General features: G+C 43.0%; 1 protein-coding gene across 1 annotated transcript; it reads left to right on the top strand.

Annotated features, from left to right (window-relative positions):
* The first annotated feature begins 2989 nt into the window (after nt 1-2989).
* On the top strand, nt 2990-18597 carry LOC134559366 (uncharacterized). Its single transcript, XM_063414062.1, has 4 exons — nt 2990-4043; nt 9039-9577; nt 10839-10905; nt 15647-18597. The coding sequence occupies exons 1-4, from the start codon at nt 3587-3589 to the stop codon at nt 17164-17166; spliced, it is 2583 nt and encodes an 860-aa protein (XP_063270132.1). The 5' UTR covers nt 2990-3586; the 3' UTR covers nt 17167-18597.
* Nucleotides 18598-20914: the final 2317 nt, after the last annotated feature.

Below are 20914 nucleotides of genomic sequence, written 5' to 3'. Positions count from 1 at the left end.
TATCGCAAAATATCATCCAACTCCAAACGTTATTCAAAAATGCTTGATGCAGGTTGTCCGGACATTTTCAAAGAACTAGCTCATGCAGAGAGCTCACGAGAAAGAACATTTTACTTCATCCAGCTGCCTCAACACAGAAACAAGCAGAGAGAATGTGCCGCTGAGGTTTGGTCAAAGCCAGTGGCCTTTAAGGATGCGGTGCATCCTCCCGCGCCCGGTGCCTCGCGAAACGCCGGAGCAGCGCACGGGGAGCGAACCCGACCGGGAGCGGCGGGGCAGGGCGGGCCAGGCGGGGCCGGACACGACGGGCCGGGGACGGGCCGGGGATCGCGACAAGGAGGAGGACAGGGTGGGGACAGGGCCAGGCCGGGCCGTGCCCGCCGCGCAGGAGCGGGGCCCCGCCGCCCTCTGCCGCCCCGCCCCGGGAGCGCCGCGGGCTGTGGGAGCTGCGGATGCTCCCTCGAGGGTCTCAGGAAGGATTTCGAGATGGGTATCGCTCTCCTCCCGCTGCACGGGGAGCGACAGAGCTGCTGCGTCTGTCTGAAGATGGGGCTAAGTAAATCGGGTTTGGGTTCTTTCTGGATTTGTGTCCTTGTTCAGAGCAGCAGGGCTGTTTTGTGGCAATTCCCACAGTCTCTCTTGCCTATCAGGTTCAGTTTTGGTACTTGCAGATGGTGCTTTTTGGGGGAATCTAACAGGATATGCTCTTTTCTGAACAGACACCAAACAGGTACCAGTGTCTGACTGGGATGTAGCTGCACAGACCAGTTCTGTATGAATTTTAATCATTGCCAGGTCTGAAAAACCCTCCTCAAACTAGAAGCCTCTTACTTACTTCTTTGATCTGAGCCACTCTTTTTGTATCAGCAAACACAGCCAATCTGAAAAATGCCGTGAAAAATAAAGGTGTTGCACCAAACCATCCTTGAAACTTGTGAAGCAGGGACTCTCCTTCCTTACACAGTGCCCACACAGGGAAGGAAAGCAAGAGTACAACAGGTACAACTTTATGTGTATTTATAAACAAGTCACTGACTTCAGTTTGGATGTTCAGCAGGTTTGCTGGGTGATTCTGGTACCTGTGCACCTGTAGACAGAACCTACAAAGAGCATCATATAGGTGATACACCCTATGAGCATCATATAGGTGATACACCCTATACTGGACATCAGCAGAACATACATTTTACATGTATCACCCCCTCCATTTAATTGATGCACAGCTTTTCAGTCATAAGGGATGGCATACACCTGTTTATGCTACTTGTCAAACCAATGGCAGCACTTCTCACTGCTGTGTTATAGACACTTCCATAGTCAAATGTGTGAATCAATACTCTTATTGACACTATTACTGATATGATATTTGCCTATCTAAAAGCTTTTCTTATCCCGATTAAAAAAAATGTTATTAAGGTTCAGGTTTGAGGGTAAATTCTATTCTTATTTTTTGCATCAGTATATAAAGAGCTCAAATTCAGGAGAGTTGCTCTTGATCTGTGTAGTGTCTGAGAACATGATGTCTCATGTCATTTCATGAATTATAAGCCTGAAGGTGTGGTTATGCTGGGAATCATCCCCAACTCTATAGCCTATTTTATTGCATTTCTGAAGATGATCCAAAGATCAGTTTGTATCTTATGTAGCTTTATATGCACTAGCACAGATCCCCAAAATAATGTAGCTGTGGTAGCAATGTATTGGCTGCAAAACTTATCAAGGAACTAGAGAAAACACAGGTATTCATTTAGAAGAAAAAATTAGCTCGTGCAGAGCTCCATACTACCACAGCTGGGCTGTGGATTCCCTGGTGGGACAAACTGTGGAGGTTTATCTCCATTTATTCTATGCCTTTTTGTAGAGCTACTGGAAGCCATAGGAAAACACAGGCTTTCTCAGAAGCAGTTGACCCTGGAATTTGACTTCAGTTGAAGGTCAAGGCAAAGAGTCAAGGAACTGTTGAGCATTTCATGTAGGATCTGGTCTGGCAGAGCTGACAGGTATCCCTGTCCCAGGGCAGGTGTTCTAGAACCTGGCAGGTCACCAGCGCTGCAGAATTCAGCAGGGGCTACAACCCCTGTGTGTTGGAGCCTTTACTGCTGCTGCTGCACAGGGCATTTCAGTTTTGACAAGACAATGTTTTCAAAATAAGTAATGCTTAGTCAAAAAATGGTGAGCCAGCTTACAAGTGATGTATTTGCTGTGCTTTTCCAGTAGCAAGGAAACAATAAACAAATTAGCCTAAAAAACAGAGAGAGAGAGAGAGAGAGGGATTCCCAAGATATTTCAAATAGTATTTGTAGGGAAAAAACCCCAAAACAAAACAAGGCTGTTTCTCCTCTTTCCTGTTATAAGTGATAGCAAAGGGGCTATGTGAGAGCATTGCAAAGATACTCTGGAGGAGTTTTACATGTGTGTGACAATAAATAGAACTTTCTGTAATTGTTCTTCTGACCATAGCTATTGTATCTGTGCTGGCTGACTTCCAAAGCGGCATCGCAGTCAGTGCTGGACTGGACACATACTTGGTGTGGCTTGCCCGCGGTAGCGTGTGTGAGAGATTAGATAAGCGAGGTGGCTTCTGCTGCGGGGAGTTATTCACGCCTCGGAGCACTTGAAAGGTATGCTGATCTTCACACCTCGGTGTGAGCGCTGCCAGAAGCCGTCCGGGGAAGCTGCTTTATCGGAAAGCAAATGCACATGGGCACAGCCACAGGGCTGCTCTGTTCAAAATCGGTCCTTCGCTTCGGTTCTGCTGCGGCACTCGGTAGCCTCAGAGAAAACGGCAGCTGCGGTCATGGTTATTTTTGATGGAGGTTCCTGGCTATCGAAGTGGGAACCAAGAAATCCAAACTACCCATAACTTTTTCGGCCGCGTGATATTTTCTTTATTGGTAACTGCCTCGCGAGTGTACTTTACTCCTGTTGGGTGTGAGGTTTTGGTTGTTTGGCTTTGGGGGACTTTTTGCTCTTTTCCTTTTCCTTTTTTTTTTTTTTTTTTTTTTTCCTTTTTTTTTTTTCTTTTTTTTCTTTTTTACTTGGAACAAAAGCCAAACTTTAAGACGTGTACATTTCCCTGGCTGGGCGCCGTGGGATAACACAGCCAAGAAACGCCGGCGGGAGAGCCGGAGCCGGCTGGAGCCGCAGGACATCCCCCGCCTCTGTCCCACCGCAGCCCCGGGCAGCCGGCAGGGGCTGGAGGAGCGAAGGAGTTAAAGGGAGGCGCTTGGGAAATCTGATGCTAACGAAGCCCCAGGAATGTTGCACATTTCCATTCCCCTCCAGCTTTCGGAGGAGGCTGGTCCCCGCTGTGGGCAGCCGCTCCGAGGAGCACAGCCCCGAGGCCGCACTTGCTCCGGGCATCGCCCCGCACCTTCCCGCAGGTTACGCCGGGAGACGCCGGGGAGGGACGGGGGTGAAAGTTTTTCCTGGATTTGGGATGCAGTGACGGTACCTGCACAACGGAGGACGAGAGGGGTGTGGGGGGCGGGGTTCCGCGGCTCAGCGCACCGCGGCTAGGGCGGAGGGAGCGGGGCATCTGCCCTGACCCGCCGCGGTCTCTCTTCTCTTGCAGGCGCGGCCAGACATGCCGGGGAGACGGCTGTGGTGGGCGCGCTGCTGGCTCGGCGTCTGCCTCTCGCTGCTGGGCGCGGGGGGCGGCTCGGCCGAGCCCTGCCGCGGCCCCCGCTGCGGCGGCCGGGCCGGGCGCCCGGCGCGCTCCTTCCTGCACACCGCCGCGCCGCTGCGGCCGCCGCAGGGCAGGGCAGCGCCCGCCGCGCCGCCGCCCGCCTGCCCCGGCGGGGACTGCGCCGCCAACGCCACCCGCCGCGACTGCCCGGGCCTGGAGTGCCGCCTGCTGCCGCCCCGCCTGCGCCCGCGGCCCCGCGGCCCGGGCTGCGCCGCCGCCGCCGAGGGCTGCCCCGAGCCCGCGCTGCTGCGCGCCGCCGACAGAGCCGCGCACTTCGCGGGGGACGAGTTTGCCCACGGCGCTCCCGAGCGAGGCGGCGCCCCGGGCGTGCAGCTCACCTGCGACGTGAAGCCAGGTGCGGGGCGGCATGAGGGGCGGGAGGGCGCATCCCGCACCATCACCCTGCCCCGGCACGGAGGGGTCCTGCGGCCCGCGGAGGCTCGGTGTGGGCACGGAGAGCCCCGCAGGGTGCGGTGCCGGGCAAGTGTCCGCTGGGCCAAGAGGCTGCAGCACCTCTGAGAGCCCCGGCGCAGGGACACCTGAGCGAGTGCACGAGAGCTCCTTGCTTTGGGAGAGTTGGGAAGAAAATCTGGCACTGGTCTTCACAATATGTGAGGGAATTGCTGCCGTGGCTCCTCTGTCTGCTCCTCTCTCTCCCTTCCATAAACACGTGCACCTAAGAGACCTAGAGGTGATGAAAAGTGCCAGAATCTTTTTTAGTGCAGTTTTTAAACAAGTTGAAGTCTCTTTCTTCACAGTCTGGCATTTCTGGTGTTCTTAATTTATAGGAACATTGTAAAAGGCTTCCGTGGGTTGTGTGTGTGTTCCATACCCAGACTGGTGCCGTTGGTAAGAAACTTGCCATTGCTGCCCAACTGTCTTGCTGTAGGGGGTAAAAAATTGTAAAGCATCTCTTACAGTGCATTAATCAGAACACTTTGCCTGTTCATTGACAAGCACAGCTCTGGTGAATTTGGTATCCCTGTAGGAAGCCAGGCACATCCATGGTTATGTCATAGGTCAGCAAGATGTCTCTAATTGTCAGGGATTTGTAGATCTACTGACATGAAGAACACCAAAAGGTCTTTGATAACCACAAAACAGTTTAGATTCTGGTTTACTGTCTTGTCCGAAGGACAAGAAATGTATTAGGAAGCGTAATTTATTTCCTATTGATATTAAAAGCTAATGAAAATTGTGAAGGAGGTAATTTAAGCTTTGTCACATCTGTGGCAGATATGAGTGCTGTGGCTGCTTCAGACACCAGAGCATGTGCTAAACCTACAAGTTATCAGGATCCACTTAGTGAAGTGACATCTCCTCCAAAGGAGACTGCTGCACTTGATGATTCCAGTCCCAGGACTGACATTTAAGCCCCCCCCCATGCATAATGCAGTGACTCTGTCTACTTTCATCTTGCCTGAAACGGTCTGCAGATGTCTTAGAGAACCTCTATACGCTCAGTGGACAACAAGTCTGTATGGTTAACCACCCTTTTCTCTGCTTCTGTGTGTACTCCTCGTATTCTCATCATAAATGCCATGCCTCTGTTTTGCCGAAAAACCCAGGATATTTGCATTTTCTTTGTCCATACCAAAGTCTTTCGCTGTGTTATACAAGCCTTGGCAAATAGTAAGAGCATTCTGCTTGTACAGAAAAGAGTAATACTTTTGGATGATGCTGAAAACAGACGTGTTGTATCTCCTTTCAAGTCTTACAAGGAGCATCCAGCTCAGCATAAACTCTTTCTCCAAACATTATCTTATTCTTTGGTTGTCTCTGGTCAGTCTGTGCTGCCCAGTCTCCCATAGCATCAGCAGTTACAGCTAACATAGTGAGTTACATGCACCTTTCATCTCCTGGGCCTTAGGTTTGGGTCCTCTGTCCCCTCTGATGTGGGTCACAGGAATTAAAGCTAAAGGGTCAGAGGGTGAAGATGTTTGGAGACTCAGAGTTCACTCTTTCAGTTTTATACTCTTTGCAAGCCTGATGCTGAGTGAAGCCTTGGAGGAGAAGTGTGTTAAGAAGTTTCCCTTAAGAAAATCCTTGAATGTGTCAAGAATGAATTATGGGCAGTGGTGATCATGGATTTCTGCATTCATCTTCTTGTAGCAGAGAGAAGTGTCCTGTAAATAGGAGAGAAAGCAGTGTACAACGCTGCCCACTAAACCATGTAATCCTATGGAAGGTGCTGTTGACATGGAATACACAGTGAGCAAACCTCACAAGCTTCTATGTGAGGTCTATATTTCAGATGAAGACCACTGCACCCTCAGACATTCTCCTCTTACACTGCTGTTGCCATGTGCCCACTGCTGCACAGTGCAGCAGTGTGAATGACTGGTGTGAATAACTCTTGCTGTAGGCATGCTTTTGTCCAGACTGGACAGACAACATATATACTTGTTTTGCCCGTTCCAAAGACAGGACCCAACCCAGACCTTCATAAGGCACCTTTCTCTCCTAGGAGTGGAAGAACAGCATACTGAATTCATCAGCATCTAGCAGATTTCATGTATTTGGCATCAGGAACAAAAAATAAGGCATGTTGACTGTCTTTGGTTTCCTTCAAGTCAGGCAAGCATCCAGCATTCTGCTCTGCTTGCAGCCTCTAGCATTCTCTGTGTTTCCCTGAGATCTTTTGAACACAGGTCAGTGGCTTTCCTACAGTAGTGCAGAGGAATCCCCATTGGCAGCTAGAGTCAGATCTTACCAATGAGCATGGTTTGTATAGCAGTTCCAGCATGGCTTGTCTACTGAAACAAGCAGAACAAATAATGTGATAATCAGATCTCTAACTGGGGAAACAGTTGCATTGACAGTTGTCTGGAGAGAGCTGCAACTTAGATATAATGTCCATGACTGAAGGAGTTACTCCGTGACGGTATCTACTTCATCCTTCCCAACACATGACAAGGGGGAATGGCTTCCAACTTAAAAAGAGAGTAAGTGTAGATAAGATATTAGGAAGCAATTCTTTACTGTGAGGGTGGTGAGGCATAGAATAGGTTGTCCAGAGAATTTGTGGATGCCCCACTCCAGGAAGTGTTCAGGGCCAGGTTGGATGGTGCTCTGAGCATCCTGTTCTGGTGCAGGGGCATTGGAACTGCATGAACTCTAGTGTCCCTTCCAACACAGGCCATTATTTGATGATTCAAGAGACAGTGACTGTTCCTGTCTTTCTCTGTTTTTAAGGAGCATTTCTGCCAAGGTGTGATTTCAGCACATCACTAATACCATCTGAATGGGATGTTTCTTTGCCATTGACCTCTCCTCAGACATCAGGGGAGCTGGAATATACTGCCTAGGTGACCCAAAGGCCATTATTCTACCTGCATTAATTCACCATGCACAGGTGGAGAGCCAGTGGCCCACCCCAGTGTATGGCTGCCAGCTTTGTGACAGTGCCTGAGTAGATTTGCAGTAATTCATTAGTCATTAAAATATCCCTGCTCTAGTGAACCTGCTGGAAGAAACTGTGTTTTGGTGAACCGAATAGTCTGTCATTCAGCCTGTTAAAAAGCCCCATTTATATGAGGTACAGTCTTCTTAGATGCTTGCTGAAGGCCATGCCTGATGCCAGCCCTCCAAGGTACAGGCCAATACCAGGGACTCAAGCTGATTCCCAGCATGATGTCCCTGTTTGCAGGCTGATGTACATCAGGCAGGTGTCTGTCACTCTCCACCAGCTGCCTGTCACAGCCAGCACAGCCCATCTGCAGGGGTTACACAAACCTCTTCATCATCTTTTCAGCCAGTATCACTAGCACCACACCTACTGGCTGGAAGACTCCTGCCAACTGCAGCTGAACCACCACTTATTTTGGCCAGGTGAAGATGTTGGAGTGCAGACTTGTAGTCCCATTTCACATCAGATGAGCCCATTGTCCCTGCTATTTCTCAGCAGCACCATGAGTGCACCTTACTTCAGATGAAAGACTGGCATGCCAGAAGAAAGAATGCTCAGAAATTTGCGTTTGTTGTCTTACTGGTCTTTGTCTTCTCAAATCCAGTATACTGCAAACTACCTTAATATAAAAGGAATGTGTGCCTTATGCTGTGAGTAAAACTAACCGAACAGCAAAATATTTTGGGAACTGTACACAAAAACTGGATATGTCCTTTGTTCATTGTGTTGTCCTTCATGTTCTGTGCGTGTAAGAATAAAAGTCAGTGCTGCTTAAGAACAGATGGGTGATTATATGAATTGAGGATTCTCTCTGGCAGTGTCCAGCAGCAGATACTGTAGAAAGTATGGCACAATATTTTCCTAGATCATTTTCCCAGCTCCAGCAGTTTGTTGCTTAGGTTTCCTGAATCTGGTCAATGTCTGCCTTTAAGCCCCAAACTGATTTTATTTTTGAAGTTTTAGTGTGTATGGAACTGCTGCCTTCATTTAATGCCTTTTAATTCTCATACTGGAAGAAAGACTGAAGTCTTTCTATATTTACTTGCTTTAGGATACCTGAAATATAGCATAGTTGTATGGTTTCTTTTTGATTTTTTTCCTGATCCTGAAAAATCTTTCCTACTTTCTCATATTGCAGCAGTATCATGTTAGATTTTCCTTGCTGCCCTTTTTGTGAACTTGTGAGTTCTTCTATACTCCTTTTTGAGATGGGGAACCAGAACTGCATTCTGTGTTCAGATGCTCTATTGATTAATGTAATGTCATAATGATATATTCTGTGTTCTTCTTCTAATTAATCCTAGCATTTTATTTGCCTTTCTGACCTCTGTTGGGCACTGAATTGATGATTACATGGCTCTGTAGCCCAGCATCTTTATCTAGATATATTGCTTCAAGATTATTTCCAAGGGGTAATAGTAATGTACAAGTATGACATTTGATCTAAAAAATCTTGGATTTTTTTTTTCACTGAGAACCTCAATTCACCTTTATCTCCTCTGAGTTCATTTTTTGTCATTTTATTGCTGCTGCTCAGTATCATAGACTCCTTTTGCAGCTCTTTGCAATTGACCCTTACTTTTACTACCCTTAATAGCTTAGTATTCACAACATGTTTTATCACTTCATTTTATCACTTCTTCAGTGAAAATTGGCCATTTACTCTTTACTGTGCTTGAACATGTACATAGGAATGATTAATCTGTTATTGATGTGGTGATTAATATATGCCCTAAAGCAGGGGCAAATGATGATTTCATAAGCTGCTTATGAAATAGAAAACCTTGTGGTTCCATGAAGGGGCTGCAAAGATAGTAAAGAAACTGACCTTATAATGGTGACTTGAATTTAGTGAGACTTTCCATTAATTTGCTAAAATTGGAATGTTTTTGAAGAGATAACACAACAAGCTTGGACAATAATAGATAATTTGTATTTCAGGAGAAAATGAAGTTCCATCTGAAGATGCCCTAATACTACAACTGCACCTTGCAAAAGGGCACGAGAAATTCACTGAAATGCTAAAAAGCCAGCAGCAGATCATTGTTGATTTGCAGCAAAAGCTTGCTGAACAGCAGCACATGTTGGTTAGTCAGCAACGGGAGATTCTTGAACAGCAAAGAAAAATGTATGAACAAATGGATCTGATCAAAGTCCAGTATGGCATGCTTTTTGATACAGTGAAACAAATGTCATTTCAGAGTTTGCAGGAAGATATTCAAAATTATTTTGAAAATCATCTTCATGGACTTCAGAACCAGGTCAGAAATCATCTCCAGAAGTCATACTCTGTGCACAAAGTAGAAGTGGATGCAAAAGTGATTAACGTTGGGGAGTCTTTGCTGGACTGTGGCCTTTGTGAAAGTGATGAATTTTGCAATTTCCAAAAGACACCTTCACAATGTGAAAAATGCACATTGTGTCCTGCTGGTTTTTTCCAAATGGCCGAGTGTTCTGCAAACTCTGATCGGATTTGCCAGGTGAAACATAATTCTGTATATTTAAATTATTGCTTATGAGGCATTGTGTTGGACATATTGGGATAACATTCTGGAAATAACTACTTGGAGAGCTAGAAAAATCCAGTTTGGATCATGTGTTTTACCGAATGGGTCTATGGAACTTCAAAGTCTGCCAGAAGGATTTTTTGTGGGTTTCTCTTTATCATTTACTCTTCTAAATGAGGCACTGCTTTGTGCCTGTTGAGTGTGACACTTTCCCAAACCTGACAGCTGGCAGGACTTTGAGTCTTTGCATCATGGTAGGAAAAGATATCCTAAAACCTTCAGACTTATGCATGCTAAATTTGTTTATTTAATTCCATTACACTCTACAGGAGCTTCTAGACATCTATAAAAACACAGGAAGGCTTTATTAAGCATAAGTCAGACATTTATTTATAAGTTTGGAAACAGAAGTTGTCAGTTCAAACAGATGTAAGAACTAGTTCCTTCTTAAACATAATATACAAATACACAAATATAGAACACAGATACTTCTATTGTTAAATACATTTTATTATAAAATACATTTTATTATACAACACAAAACTAGCATGCAAGCAAAATAAGATGATTCTTTGTTTGCTTTCTCTCATTTAGAAGTCCTAAGATATATGGGCAACTTGATATTTAAAGCAGTATCTTGTTTGCTAAATGTTGCCCCCAATTCTTACCTCAACATGAGCCTGACCAGCTGCACCACATACTGAGAACCTGAATGTGTCTGTCCAGTTCCCTCTGTGCTCAATTTTCTTTAATGCTAACATTTAAAGGCAAATACAGGCCGTTTTTCTTTCCTTTCTGCCTGCTGTAGGGTGAAAGGAGAGCTTGTTGACAGGGAATATTACTTTCTAATTTCCTTTTCATGTGTGTTTTGGTTAGAAGCTTCCTCCCAGATGAAATGTCCTTAAAAGCTTTTCCTAACACTGCCTCGATTGTTGCAACATCCTTAAGATCAATTGATTGATGCACCTCTCTTGGGGATGTGCAACCCCTCTGTTCAGCTCATCTGCACACTGCTTGCTTTCTGTGGCATCACACAGTGGTTTTGGATACCTGGTTAAAACAGTAACAAATCCAAATCAAAATTGTCCTGCTCTAACATGCTTATGGGATCCACCCCTTCTCCATCCCTTCATACACCTATTACAAACAGATGGATGTCACAGAGCCTGAAATGCCTGTTTGAAACTCAAGTTGTCATGTTAAACTGTTTCAATATGATTCTTGTGATTTACAGGACAGAGATGAGTGCACTGAATCTCCAAGCATTTGTGGTGAGAGGATAAAATGCCTCAATACTCCAGGTAAGTTATATTTCTCTGATAATTAAAGAATGAGGATAATTAGATCTTCAGGAACAGGCCGAAGAACTAGATAAGGACTCAGGCTTGTATGTTACTGAGTAGTGACATGCACAGCTTGCTGGAATCAAAGGGGTTAAGAAACACTAATCTGTAAGTTGACAGCAGTTCTTGTGGACAGTGGGCTATTTAGGACATTAATATCCTTTAGAAGCATTGGATGGTTCCATTTTGCCTTACTTTCATGGGGGTTTATATGCTTTGTTTCTAATTTTCTCTTATGACCTGACTTTCTTCTTGTTTATGCTGGTGCAAATAGGGCCCAAATCAAAGATATTGTTCCTAATGGAGGAAAAATAGTTGTCATTTTCCTTCTGATGAACTGGTGCACTAGATACCTGATTTGATCTAAAGGAGACTCTTATAAGACTACCCTCCAAGAATCTTACTCTCTTTACTAACAATTTTGCCAAATGCTGAGGAAAGATCAACAGTTTCCATCATTTGAGGACACTTTGGAGGAGTTTTTCAGACATTTAAGAACAAATCCATCTGGTGTTTTGCACTGCAGACTTCATTATTTCATTACATAGTCATGGTAGTCAGGCACAAAAGAGCAAAATTAATAGACATACTGAGCAAATTTTATCCAGGTACTGAGTTTCTTTATTTTGGTCTAATTTTTGGTCATCCAAAAAACCTTGAAAGGAACCCTGTGATCAAACAGAGCATTTCAGCAGTTGTGACCTGTACCTGAGGTCTCACAGTCAAATAACCCAGGAAGGGCTTCATTAGATTCTATGTTTTTCCTCCTTCAGGCTTCTAGACTTTTAAGAAGAGGGTGGCCTCTTTGAGGGGCAAGGACTGTTTTCCACAGATTGTGAGTGATTTTGTGCCTTTTTTACCCAGTCACTGGTGGAGAAAAATGAGGGACCCCAGGAAAAGATTAAAAGAGGGTGTGGGTTTTCTTATATTGTCCTTACTTCATCTGGACAGGAATTATGTTGGTTTGGATGGTGTTACTACAAACACTACAGGAAACTGGAAATGACTTGAGGAAGAGAGCATTTAGTGTCATCTTCTGTAAATGCTGCACATGAGGTACTGTCAGTCCTACAAAAGAAGAGAAAAGACACTTTTGGAGGGTCTTAGAGATGGACAGTTGGAGGCAAGACAGTTTAGAGCACACAGTTTGAGTCAGGGCATTGGGAAGGTGTAAGGCTTTGTCTCATCTTTGCTGAGACATTGGGGTTGCTCCTGTTGGTGTTTTTTTGGATGGAACCCACAAGGCCTCTGCCCTAGGAAAGGAGAGCCACCAATGTGAAACTAATTTGGTGTTTCTCTAGTCTGTAGCTTGGAAGAGGGAAGGCTGTAATGAATTTATTCAGTGGGTTCCGTGGAGGGGAACCAGACCAAGAAAGGATCTGTACAGCTGGAGGAACATAAGTGAGGGCAAAACACTGCCAAGAAGCAGATGGGTAGTGGTGGTGTGTCAGAGCACAGAAAGGCATTAGCAATGTATTTGGAAGGAATCTTTCCTCTCTTCCTCTTCTCCCAGTTTTAATGGTTGTGTATAGATATGTGAAAATAAGTTATTACCCATGACCTGGACAGGAATTGATGTCTGGTCAATGTTGTTCCCATCTGTCATGGAAGAGAGAGTGTTCCTTTGTTTTTTGTTAGAGACGACTGCTACTTCAGCCTGTCTGCTCCTGGTAGCTCATTATCTTACACAAGTGCAATTAATGTGTCAAGAGAAGGGCTGAAACTGAATGTCTGTTTTTGGGTAAAGCAGGGAAGAAGGGGATGTGGTGTGACATATGAGTTCCAGATGTTGAATGTGCTTTCTCAAGCTGCACGCAAAGGTTGTTGCATCTGTAGCAACTCATGTTGAATGTACATTGTGAGGGGAGACAGAGCAAATAACAGTAAAGAATCATGTAAATAGGAGCCTCTCTTTCTTCACCCTTCCACTTTCCTCTACATCATACCTTCTTCCCCTGCTGCTTTCTCTCACTTATATGTGGGATGAGAATTGTTGATTTATTTGATTAAACTCTAGTCATTAAAGTTCAGTAACAGTTAGGGGTATGTAATCAGTGAAAATAGGGTTTGGTGCATCATTTCCTTCTTAGATAGCCATGGGAGAGTAATCAGATTGTTTATCCAATAAATAGAGTCAACCAAAGGCACTCTCCCTGGAATGCCATGCACTATAAAGAGGACTTACTGTAGAACTTACTGTGGGAGGCAGAAGGAAGAGGAATGAAAACCTTGACAGACAGCCTGGATTTGTAATGAACCATATTGGTATGTGATGATCTAAATTTGACATAGAGGGTTTAAAAGAGAAGGATTCCCACAGTTAATCTGCCCAAATGTAACCTTTACATCAGGCAGTTGTGAGTAGTAGCAGCAGAAAGGAGTGGCGAGGGCTGGGGAATGTTTTCAGACAGACTCAGTTTCACAGAACCAGGCTGAGTACAGCTGGGCTCGCTGTGCAACCAGGGGCAGCAGTGCTCAGAGCAAGGAGCCAGGAGGAGGTGGCAGAGGTTCTAAAGTGAGAAAGAGCAGTAGGAAGCAGTATGCAGCTGTGCTGGTCTTCTGCTGTTTGGCTGTCATTTGCTGCTTGACCTCTTCTGGGTGCTGCTCTTGCAGCCATGGCCACAGCAAGAAGCAGCCTGTGTGCTGCTTTGAAGTCACCTGTTTGAAGTACACACAGGGGAACACCTGCTGCAGATCTAACCAAGAACACACTAGACAGCAAGTTAGTGCATATAGCCATCACAAGGATTTGTGAAACATGATGCTTGTAAATACTCAAATATAAACTAAAATATTTTTAAGAAAGGAATAGCATAAAAAGTGTTCCTAGGCACTACTGAAAATTTCCTCTGCCATGTGGACCAGCTGTATATGTGTACCTCATATCAGTTCATCCAGTATTTCTCAGTGATGGTGGAGCTACTGATACAAGAGGTAGGAGTGGTTAAGAAATGTCATGTGAGCAAATACATCATGGTTAAAACTGATTTCAAAGAGAAAGATTGTCTGGGACTTTTTTCTATACTCCCTCTAGAATGTTTTTAATTGAAAAAATGTAATGTTATTTATGTAGCTTTTGTTTCTCATTAAAAAATGAGACACTTTCAGAGAGGAACAAAGCTTTAAGTTTCTCTTGACTTTTTTTCAGATGGAAAAAATCTTACTTGTTCTGCCATGAACTCTTTTGATAAAATGGTACCTGATCTTAGAAGGAGTATTCTCACATCATGAATTGTACAGTCCTACATATCAGTGTTAGTGGAGAATTATCACTTAAGTGAATGAAGTGTCATGAGGGTGATATAGTGATATGTGATATGAGGGTGACTAGATGAAGCCTGTATAAATTAACAGTCTGGTGTTCTCTGCTGAATAATGTAGTATCAGAAGTGAATTCTAGCCAACATTCTGACCTCCCCTGTGGGCCGGGTTCATGTGTACTTGCAGTGTAGAGCAAGTGTGGTGAGCTTTTCTTCTACATCAGCAGTTGGCATAGCCAGCCCCACCCTGGGCTAGCAGTGGCGAATCCATTGTTGGGATCCATGCAAATGCTTGTAGTCCCAGTCTTAGAGCAAATCCCAGCCCAGGTACAGGAAGATTCCTCCTAAAGAGTAATGCAAGTGTATGACACAGGATCTAGGTACTAAAGGATATGTAAGAAGATCTGTTAGAAAGATGATTATTGAGTTTTTATCATGGTGGTAAAAAAGCATAGATGAGTGAATTGGTGATTAAGTTTTGAGGCACAAACTGCAGGTGGTTCTTCTTTAGGATGCCTCAGATCTTGTGTGTTGATTCAGATCCTGAGATCTCACACGTACAAAACTTTTGGGTTCTGGTTGCTCCAGATGGAAGCACTGGCAGCTGGTGGTGCTCTTGGAAAATTCCCACAGAAAATTACAGGCTGTTTTTAAAACCCTTTTTTTGGTGTGCATTCTTTGATCCACTGAGGTCGTGGTGTACCGTTTAACAGCACAAAATTACTCTGTGTCAAACAAAGTAGTTTCAAACAGCACATGTATATTCTTCTCACTGTTTGCAGCATTTTACTATAGCTTGATCACAACCACTGGTGTCCTGTGTCTTAGGGCAGTGGTTTTCCACTTTTTAAATGCATGGGCTGCTGCATAATGATTTTAAGCCTGCTGTTTGCAGTTTTGGTTTTCCTATTTGTCTCTTACAGGTTTTTTAAAAACTGTATTCAGATTGAATGCCAGGGGTCCTTGTCCCTTGGGTTGCAAAGCCCTGCTTTAGCAAACACAGTGACAGCAGGGCTACCCTGCAGCGTGGCTGGGCAGGCAGTGCACATTTCTCCCTGTGTAGGGGAATAATCCATGAGTTAAAAGGAGCTGCTTGGTACCAGTCACTGTGTCTTTTATGTCAGAGAAGGAAGAGACTGTCTTTGGAGGAGTATCATTGTATCTGATACATTTACAGGTTTTGGTTAGAATTGCCCCCATGTAGCTTCTCTTTCACTCCAAACCATTGTGCTTGGACAAGGTGAGTCATGCCTAATATTTCCTCTGTAATCTGTCAAGGTTCCTTTAATAGCATACGGTGATCTAACATCATAACTGTCTTCTGGTTTCTCCCTTATGATTAGATATATATCAAAGATACTTGATATGTGGAGCTTAGAGTTCTTATTTTTAGTATTTTAAAGGTATGACAATAAAAATGATCCATTTGCTGTGCACAGGTGGTTTCCGATGCCTTGGAATTGCTGAGAAAGATGCAGCTTTGGGAATGTGTGGAGAGGAACATTTCTTTAATAAGGAAATGCAGGAATGCCAAGCATGTTTAAAGTGTGAAGATGGAATGGTGGCCGTGCCTTGTTCTGCTGTCAGTGACACGGTTTGTTCAGCAGCCAGTGAAAACAAGCTCTCAGAGTCTTGGGCTGCAAACGTCGTCCTGCCCTCTGTAAAGTCTGGCATCTCTCAGGTCTACTCTGGCTTGAACTTGAAGATAAAGGGGAAGCTTCCCTGTGATATCCTGTCCACTGAAGAGAGCAGCCTGGTATTCAGGCAACATGGTCTGTTGTGGGCGGACCTAAATTTTGCAGTAAAGCACAACTGCAGGAACTTCTTGCAACTTTCCTTAAAGCTTAATGGCAGCGAGGAGGACTATGAACTGAGTGGTGTTCGGATCGAGCAGCCAGAAGGAAAATATTTCCAGAGCACTAGTTTAAGCAGTGCTGCTGAAGTAGAGCCCAGCCAAACTCTTTCTGTGTATTTGAGGAGCCCTAATCAATTCTGCAATCAAAGCAAAGACTTAAATATTTATGATCTTAATACCCCACTCAGTTTGTTTTGGTTGTCCCACGACACGGGTGCTGTGGCACTCAGTGCACAGATGTCAACAGCAATGCATTACCAAACCAACTATCGACCTACCTTTAAAATAATTTCTGTTTCTGACCCTTACATGCTAAGTTTATCTCACGATGGCAGAGCTATAAAGTTCACTGAAACTGGTGTTGTCAAGTTTGTGTTTCATCAAGCATTGTATTCCATGGGTCATACGTGTGTCCGGGAGGGCTTCTCCCTAATTTCCTACATCAATAGGAATGGTACCAACAGAGAATTAATGAATGTGTTTAAATCTGGGGTAAATTACAGAGACACATCGATATCTGCTTCTGGGGCCGCAAAGGTTGGTGCTGGAGATCTGGTCAGCTTTGAGATACTCTCTCCTGCACAGTGTAATGTTCGCTATTTTGGAGATAGTTCTGGAATTAGTGTGTTCAGCCTCATCTGGATCCCTTCAGCAGTTTCTAGTGCCATATCAGCCACAGTTTCTGTTACAGGTCTGCCTACTGGAGCTGTGAGAAACAAGCTGCTGGATTTCACCCAGGTCTCATCCAATGAGAAACAGATGCAGCTGGTTTCTTCGGGACAGCTTGCTCAGAAGTATTTTATTTTTACTGAAAAGGGAGTTGCCAGCATTGCATTTAACTTAAAGCTGATCCATTCCTGCAATGTGCTCAAAGTGACTCTCAATCAGTTGGCCATGGAGCACATGCAGCCCACAGCAATTGCTCAGCAGATTGGAGGTCAGATGCCAGAGGGAAGCATTTGGACCAGCGTGTCCCTCCGTGCATCTTTTGGGGTACATAATGGAACACTGATATCAGTTTCTCTTGACTGCGTGCGTGGAAGGATCAATCAGATCGCTCACGAACATGGAACCAGTATATCTATTTTATGGATTTCTTCTTAATTTCTGCACAGTGAGGTTAGCATGGAAATGGGGTTTCAACTGTATTTGGATTCTACTCTGATTTTATACATATTTGACATTATCTTGTGTTGACTTGAGCAGATCATCCCACAAAATGCTCTCAATTTTAGGAATATTTAATTATAATCTTAACTGAATGATCACTGTTTAAAGAAAACAAGACCTTTCAGTCAAGATTTTAATCCTGTTACCATCTTCAGACAGGGGAATGTGGAATTCAGATCAAACTCCCATATTTTTAATAAATAAATATCTTAAAATTGATTATTTCTGGACCACAAAAAATTGCAGCTGAGGGTAAATAGCATTTAGTACTGTAACTGAAAAGCACAGCCAAATAATTGAAACCTGCTTTCATTTTTTTCATGCAACAGGCTAGTAAAAAGACTAAATGTCCTGTGGGGCAAATTTGTCTACATCTTACAAAATGTTGTGCTTTCCATAAATGGAGAGAACATGTCTCAAATAGGTGATAATGTGGCAACTTTCTTAATATTGTGAAAAGGGACTGGGTCAAAAATAGAATATTGTTTTTACAACAAAAACAGTGGAACTAATGACTGCTCTAATTTCATTTGGAAGTGATCTGCATTTAATTAATTTAGAAAGGCTTTTCTCTGTTTTTAGTTTTGCCAGTGAAAAGTAGCAGAATGAGAAGAAAGGAAGTCTGTTCTAACAAGAAAAAGTACATAGGCAAAAAGAAACAAGTACTAAAAGAATGTCTTGAAAATTAGACTTCTGAAAATTAAGCAAAATTTTATTACATTTCTTTCAAACAGCAAAATACTTTTCTGATTAAAAAAAGCCAACCTGTTATTCACAAGTCTGTTTTCCTGAACAGGTACTTACATTAAAAATGCACTTTTTGTTTGTTTGTTTGTTTTTGTCAAATCAGTCAGTTAAGGAAATCGTGTATTCTTTGACACTAATTTTTATCTTCTTCCAGCTCTTCCATCAAACTCTTTTTAATCTTTGTTTTTCTAAACTGTGTAGACTGTTTTCTCCCACTTTCCCATTTCTCCATAAATGCTTCTTCACTCTCATTTCTCATTTCTTTTGTTAGGAGTAAATGATGTGCCTTGTCACATCTCTTTCCAGCTTTCTTTCAGCATTCCTACAAAAGGGTAGATGTTTGTGTCGCAGATGTAACTACAGAAGAGGGACATTAACATGCACTTGCAAGCTGCCTTAAATTAACCCTACTGAAAAGAAATATTATGCACAATATAACTTTATTGTGTCTGCCTGAGTTTGTATATCTAAAATATATGTACATTGCTGTGTTTTGGAGTTTGTTACACTGTTTTTGCTGTATAATGGCCTCCTATAATTTTCTGTAATAGAAGGAACCCAAGTGCAAGTCTTCTATCTGATCATTGGTTTAACTTGTGACATTATAACTGTGTCCTTTCCATCATCTTTTTTTTCTTCAAGAAAAAAGGATCAAGGATCCAGGCTTGTGACAAACTGCTCTCCTGCTCCAGATAGAGAGCAGTAGTTTTTCTTGCTCTGAGCTGCAAAATCTAAGCAGCCTGTCAGAGGACACCTCACTGGGCATTGTGTTGCAGGCAGCAGAAGCACACAAACCAGTAAGCCTGGTGTCCCCAAAGTCTGTCAGTGACAGAGATCTTAGTGCCTGTGTGTAGCCACGATCTCATTTCTTCTTGCAAGGCCGTAAGGAAGGAGGAATTAAAACTACTATTGAACGTGTTCAATATTTGCACAATACTGTTATCATTTCAGAGGAGGTAATGTAGTGGTGGAGAAGGACTTGTGGAATGAAAAGCACGTGTATCTGCTGTGTACAGAAGAGCTGTGTTAGCTGGGAGCAGAGCAGTTTTTCTGGGAACTTCACTCTTGGAGTCTGCTGAGCCTGAACAAAGATGAAATGGCACAGGAGTTGAAGTTCTGACCTCCCCATTCTGCTTTCTGTAGGAGGGTGCATGTGATGTAGGAGAAGCTCTGCAGGGAGCACACCTGGGTGTTTTTATGGTAAGAGTTGAGGGAGAGACAAAGCTAGAAATTATAGGCTTATGTTTTTGTTTTAGAAGAGGTTAAGGAAGCCACTTTCTCACAAACAGAACCCTTTACTATCCTTTGCTGGTTTGTGCTGTGCAGTTCTGGTGAACTCCCCAGAATGACAGCATAAGACTCATTCTAGATTTAAACCTGTGTAGCAGAGAGCAGAACCTGGTGTTAGAAATAATCTGGTACATCTTTAGCAAGGTGCAGATGTTACTTGAATATAATAAACATTTGTCTATATGTGGCATATAGCAAATCTAGTGGCATGATTTGTATGAGTATGCTTTATTTGGGTGAGAATGTGAGATTAGTGGAGTTACACAGGGCAGAGAATGGTGCTACAATCCTGTATTATGCATGCTGATGGTACTTGTATTTAAATGCACCGTTATTAAAGGCTACAGAAGCTACAAGGAAGGTACAAGTGAACATTACTACAACTGAGAGAAGTTCCAGAGTATAAATTCTTTGTGGTGATAAAATCTTTTTTGGAGGATTTTGTGGGAAGTGCCCATAATTTCCCTTAAATTCAGAATAAGTTTTTAGATGCACAGTGGCAAAAACACAGTAGTTTGTATCTATCTGGTAGTGATAATGCATCTAATAATGTTTTACTCATATCATCTGTGATAGGCACTCAGAGAGTGAAAAAAGTCTTATCCAACGTGTATTATTAATTGCAATTTAAAGCAAGATTAGCCTTACTTCAAGCAAGAAAAGGCTGATCATTGAGCAAAAAAGCCTGGATCTGTTATTCAGGGCACTCACTGACCTTGGTTATAGCAACAGAAATTTGAGTATGTTGGAATCAGTATAGATTTATGATAGCCTAATTAACGGCGTAGTATATAGCCTTTGCATCTATGAAAATGATATATATTGCCTCATACCATGCAACATTAAGTGGTGCACTATGATCCTGAATAAGATAAAGTTCAAGAGGAATCAATGCACAATGAATGCTAATCTTATGGCACTTATCCCTTTTGCTGTAATAAAATGCATGTTTTATTGACAAGTATCTTATTAGTGTTATTTACAAATTTTGAACTTTTTAATTATTTTTTCCATGTTTTTCTATTAATAGTACAATATAAAACTGTGAAGTATGGAATTAATTTAAAATCTGTTATTTTGCATCTTTTGATACCACATCCATGAATGTTTGTAATAGCTGGAGACAGGCTCTTCAATCTTTTCTGCCAGAAAGTGTTTCCAAAGGAGGGTTTCACAGAGTATGAGGCTGGTAGAATCTACCTGTACAGAATGAGTTTAAGTTAATACATCCAGGAAAGCAGGTGGTTATTTCACTGTGTTATGAAGATAATAGACAACTTATTGTTATAGAAAACTTGACCATTACAGGAGGAAAATAATTTAGGTTGTATAGTGCTGCTCATACAAAAGAAAAAAAATGGCTTAGAAAACATGCATTGATTTGTATTGGGAAACATTTTGCAAGTTCAAAATTTTTACCTGAATATATTTATTACCTATGCAAATTTTTTATGCTTTCTGTCAAGTCAAAACTTGGGAGAATATGTGAAGTCTATTTTAATATTATGGATATTCCTCTGTTCTTGGTCTCTGCAGATGGCAGTACACTGTGAAAATGATACTATTTTCTAGTGGTGCTTTTTTATGAAATTTTCTACTATGAAATATTACCTTGTTTGAAAAATACTGTTTAGACACTTGTGCC

Source organism: Prinia subflava, chromosome 1, assembly GCF_021018805.1.
Source record: "Prinia subflava isolate CZ2003 ecotype Zambia chromosome 1, Cam_Psub_1.2, whole genome shotgun sequence".
In the NCBI taxonomy this organism is placed as follows: Eukaryota; Metazoa; Chordata; class Aves; order Passeriformes; family Cisticolidae; genus Prinia; species Prinia subflava.
This window is presented reverse-complemented; position numbering and strand designations above follow the sequence as displayed.

What these genes read in the sequence shown, in the direction of transcription:
- LOC134559366 (XM_063414062.1), top strand. Translation starts at nt 3,587, where the DNA reads ATGCCGGGGAGACGGCTGTGGTGGGCGCGCTGCTGGCTCGGCGTCTGC. An exon ending in CACCTGCGACGTGAAGCCAG is followed by an intron (nt 4,044 to 9,038) that starts GTGCGGGGCGGC and finishes TTTGTATTTCAG; the next exon opens with GAGAAAATGAAGTTCCATCT. An exon ending in ACTCTGATCGGATTTGCCAG is followed by an intron (nt 9,578 to 10,838) that starts GTGAAACATAAT and finishes TGTGATTTACAG; the next exon opens with GACAGAGATGAGTGCACTGA.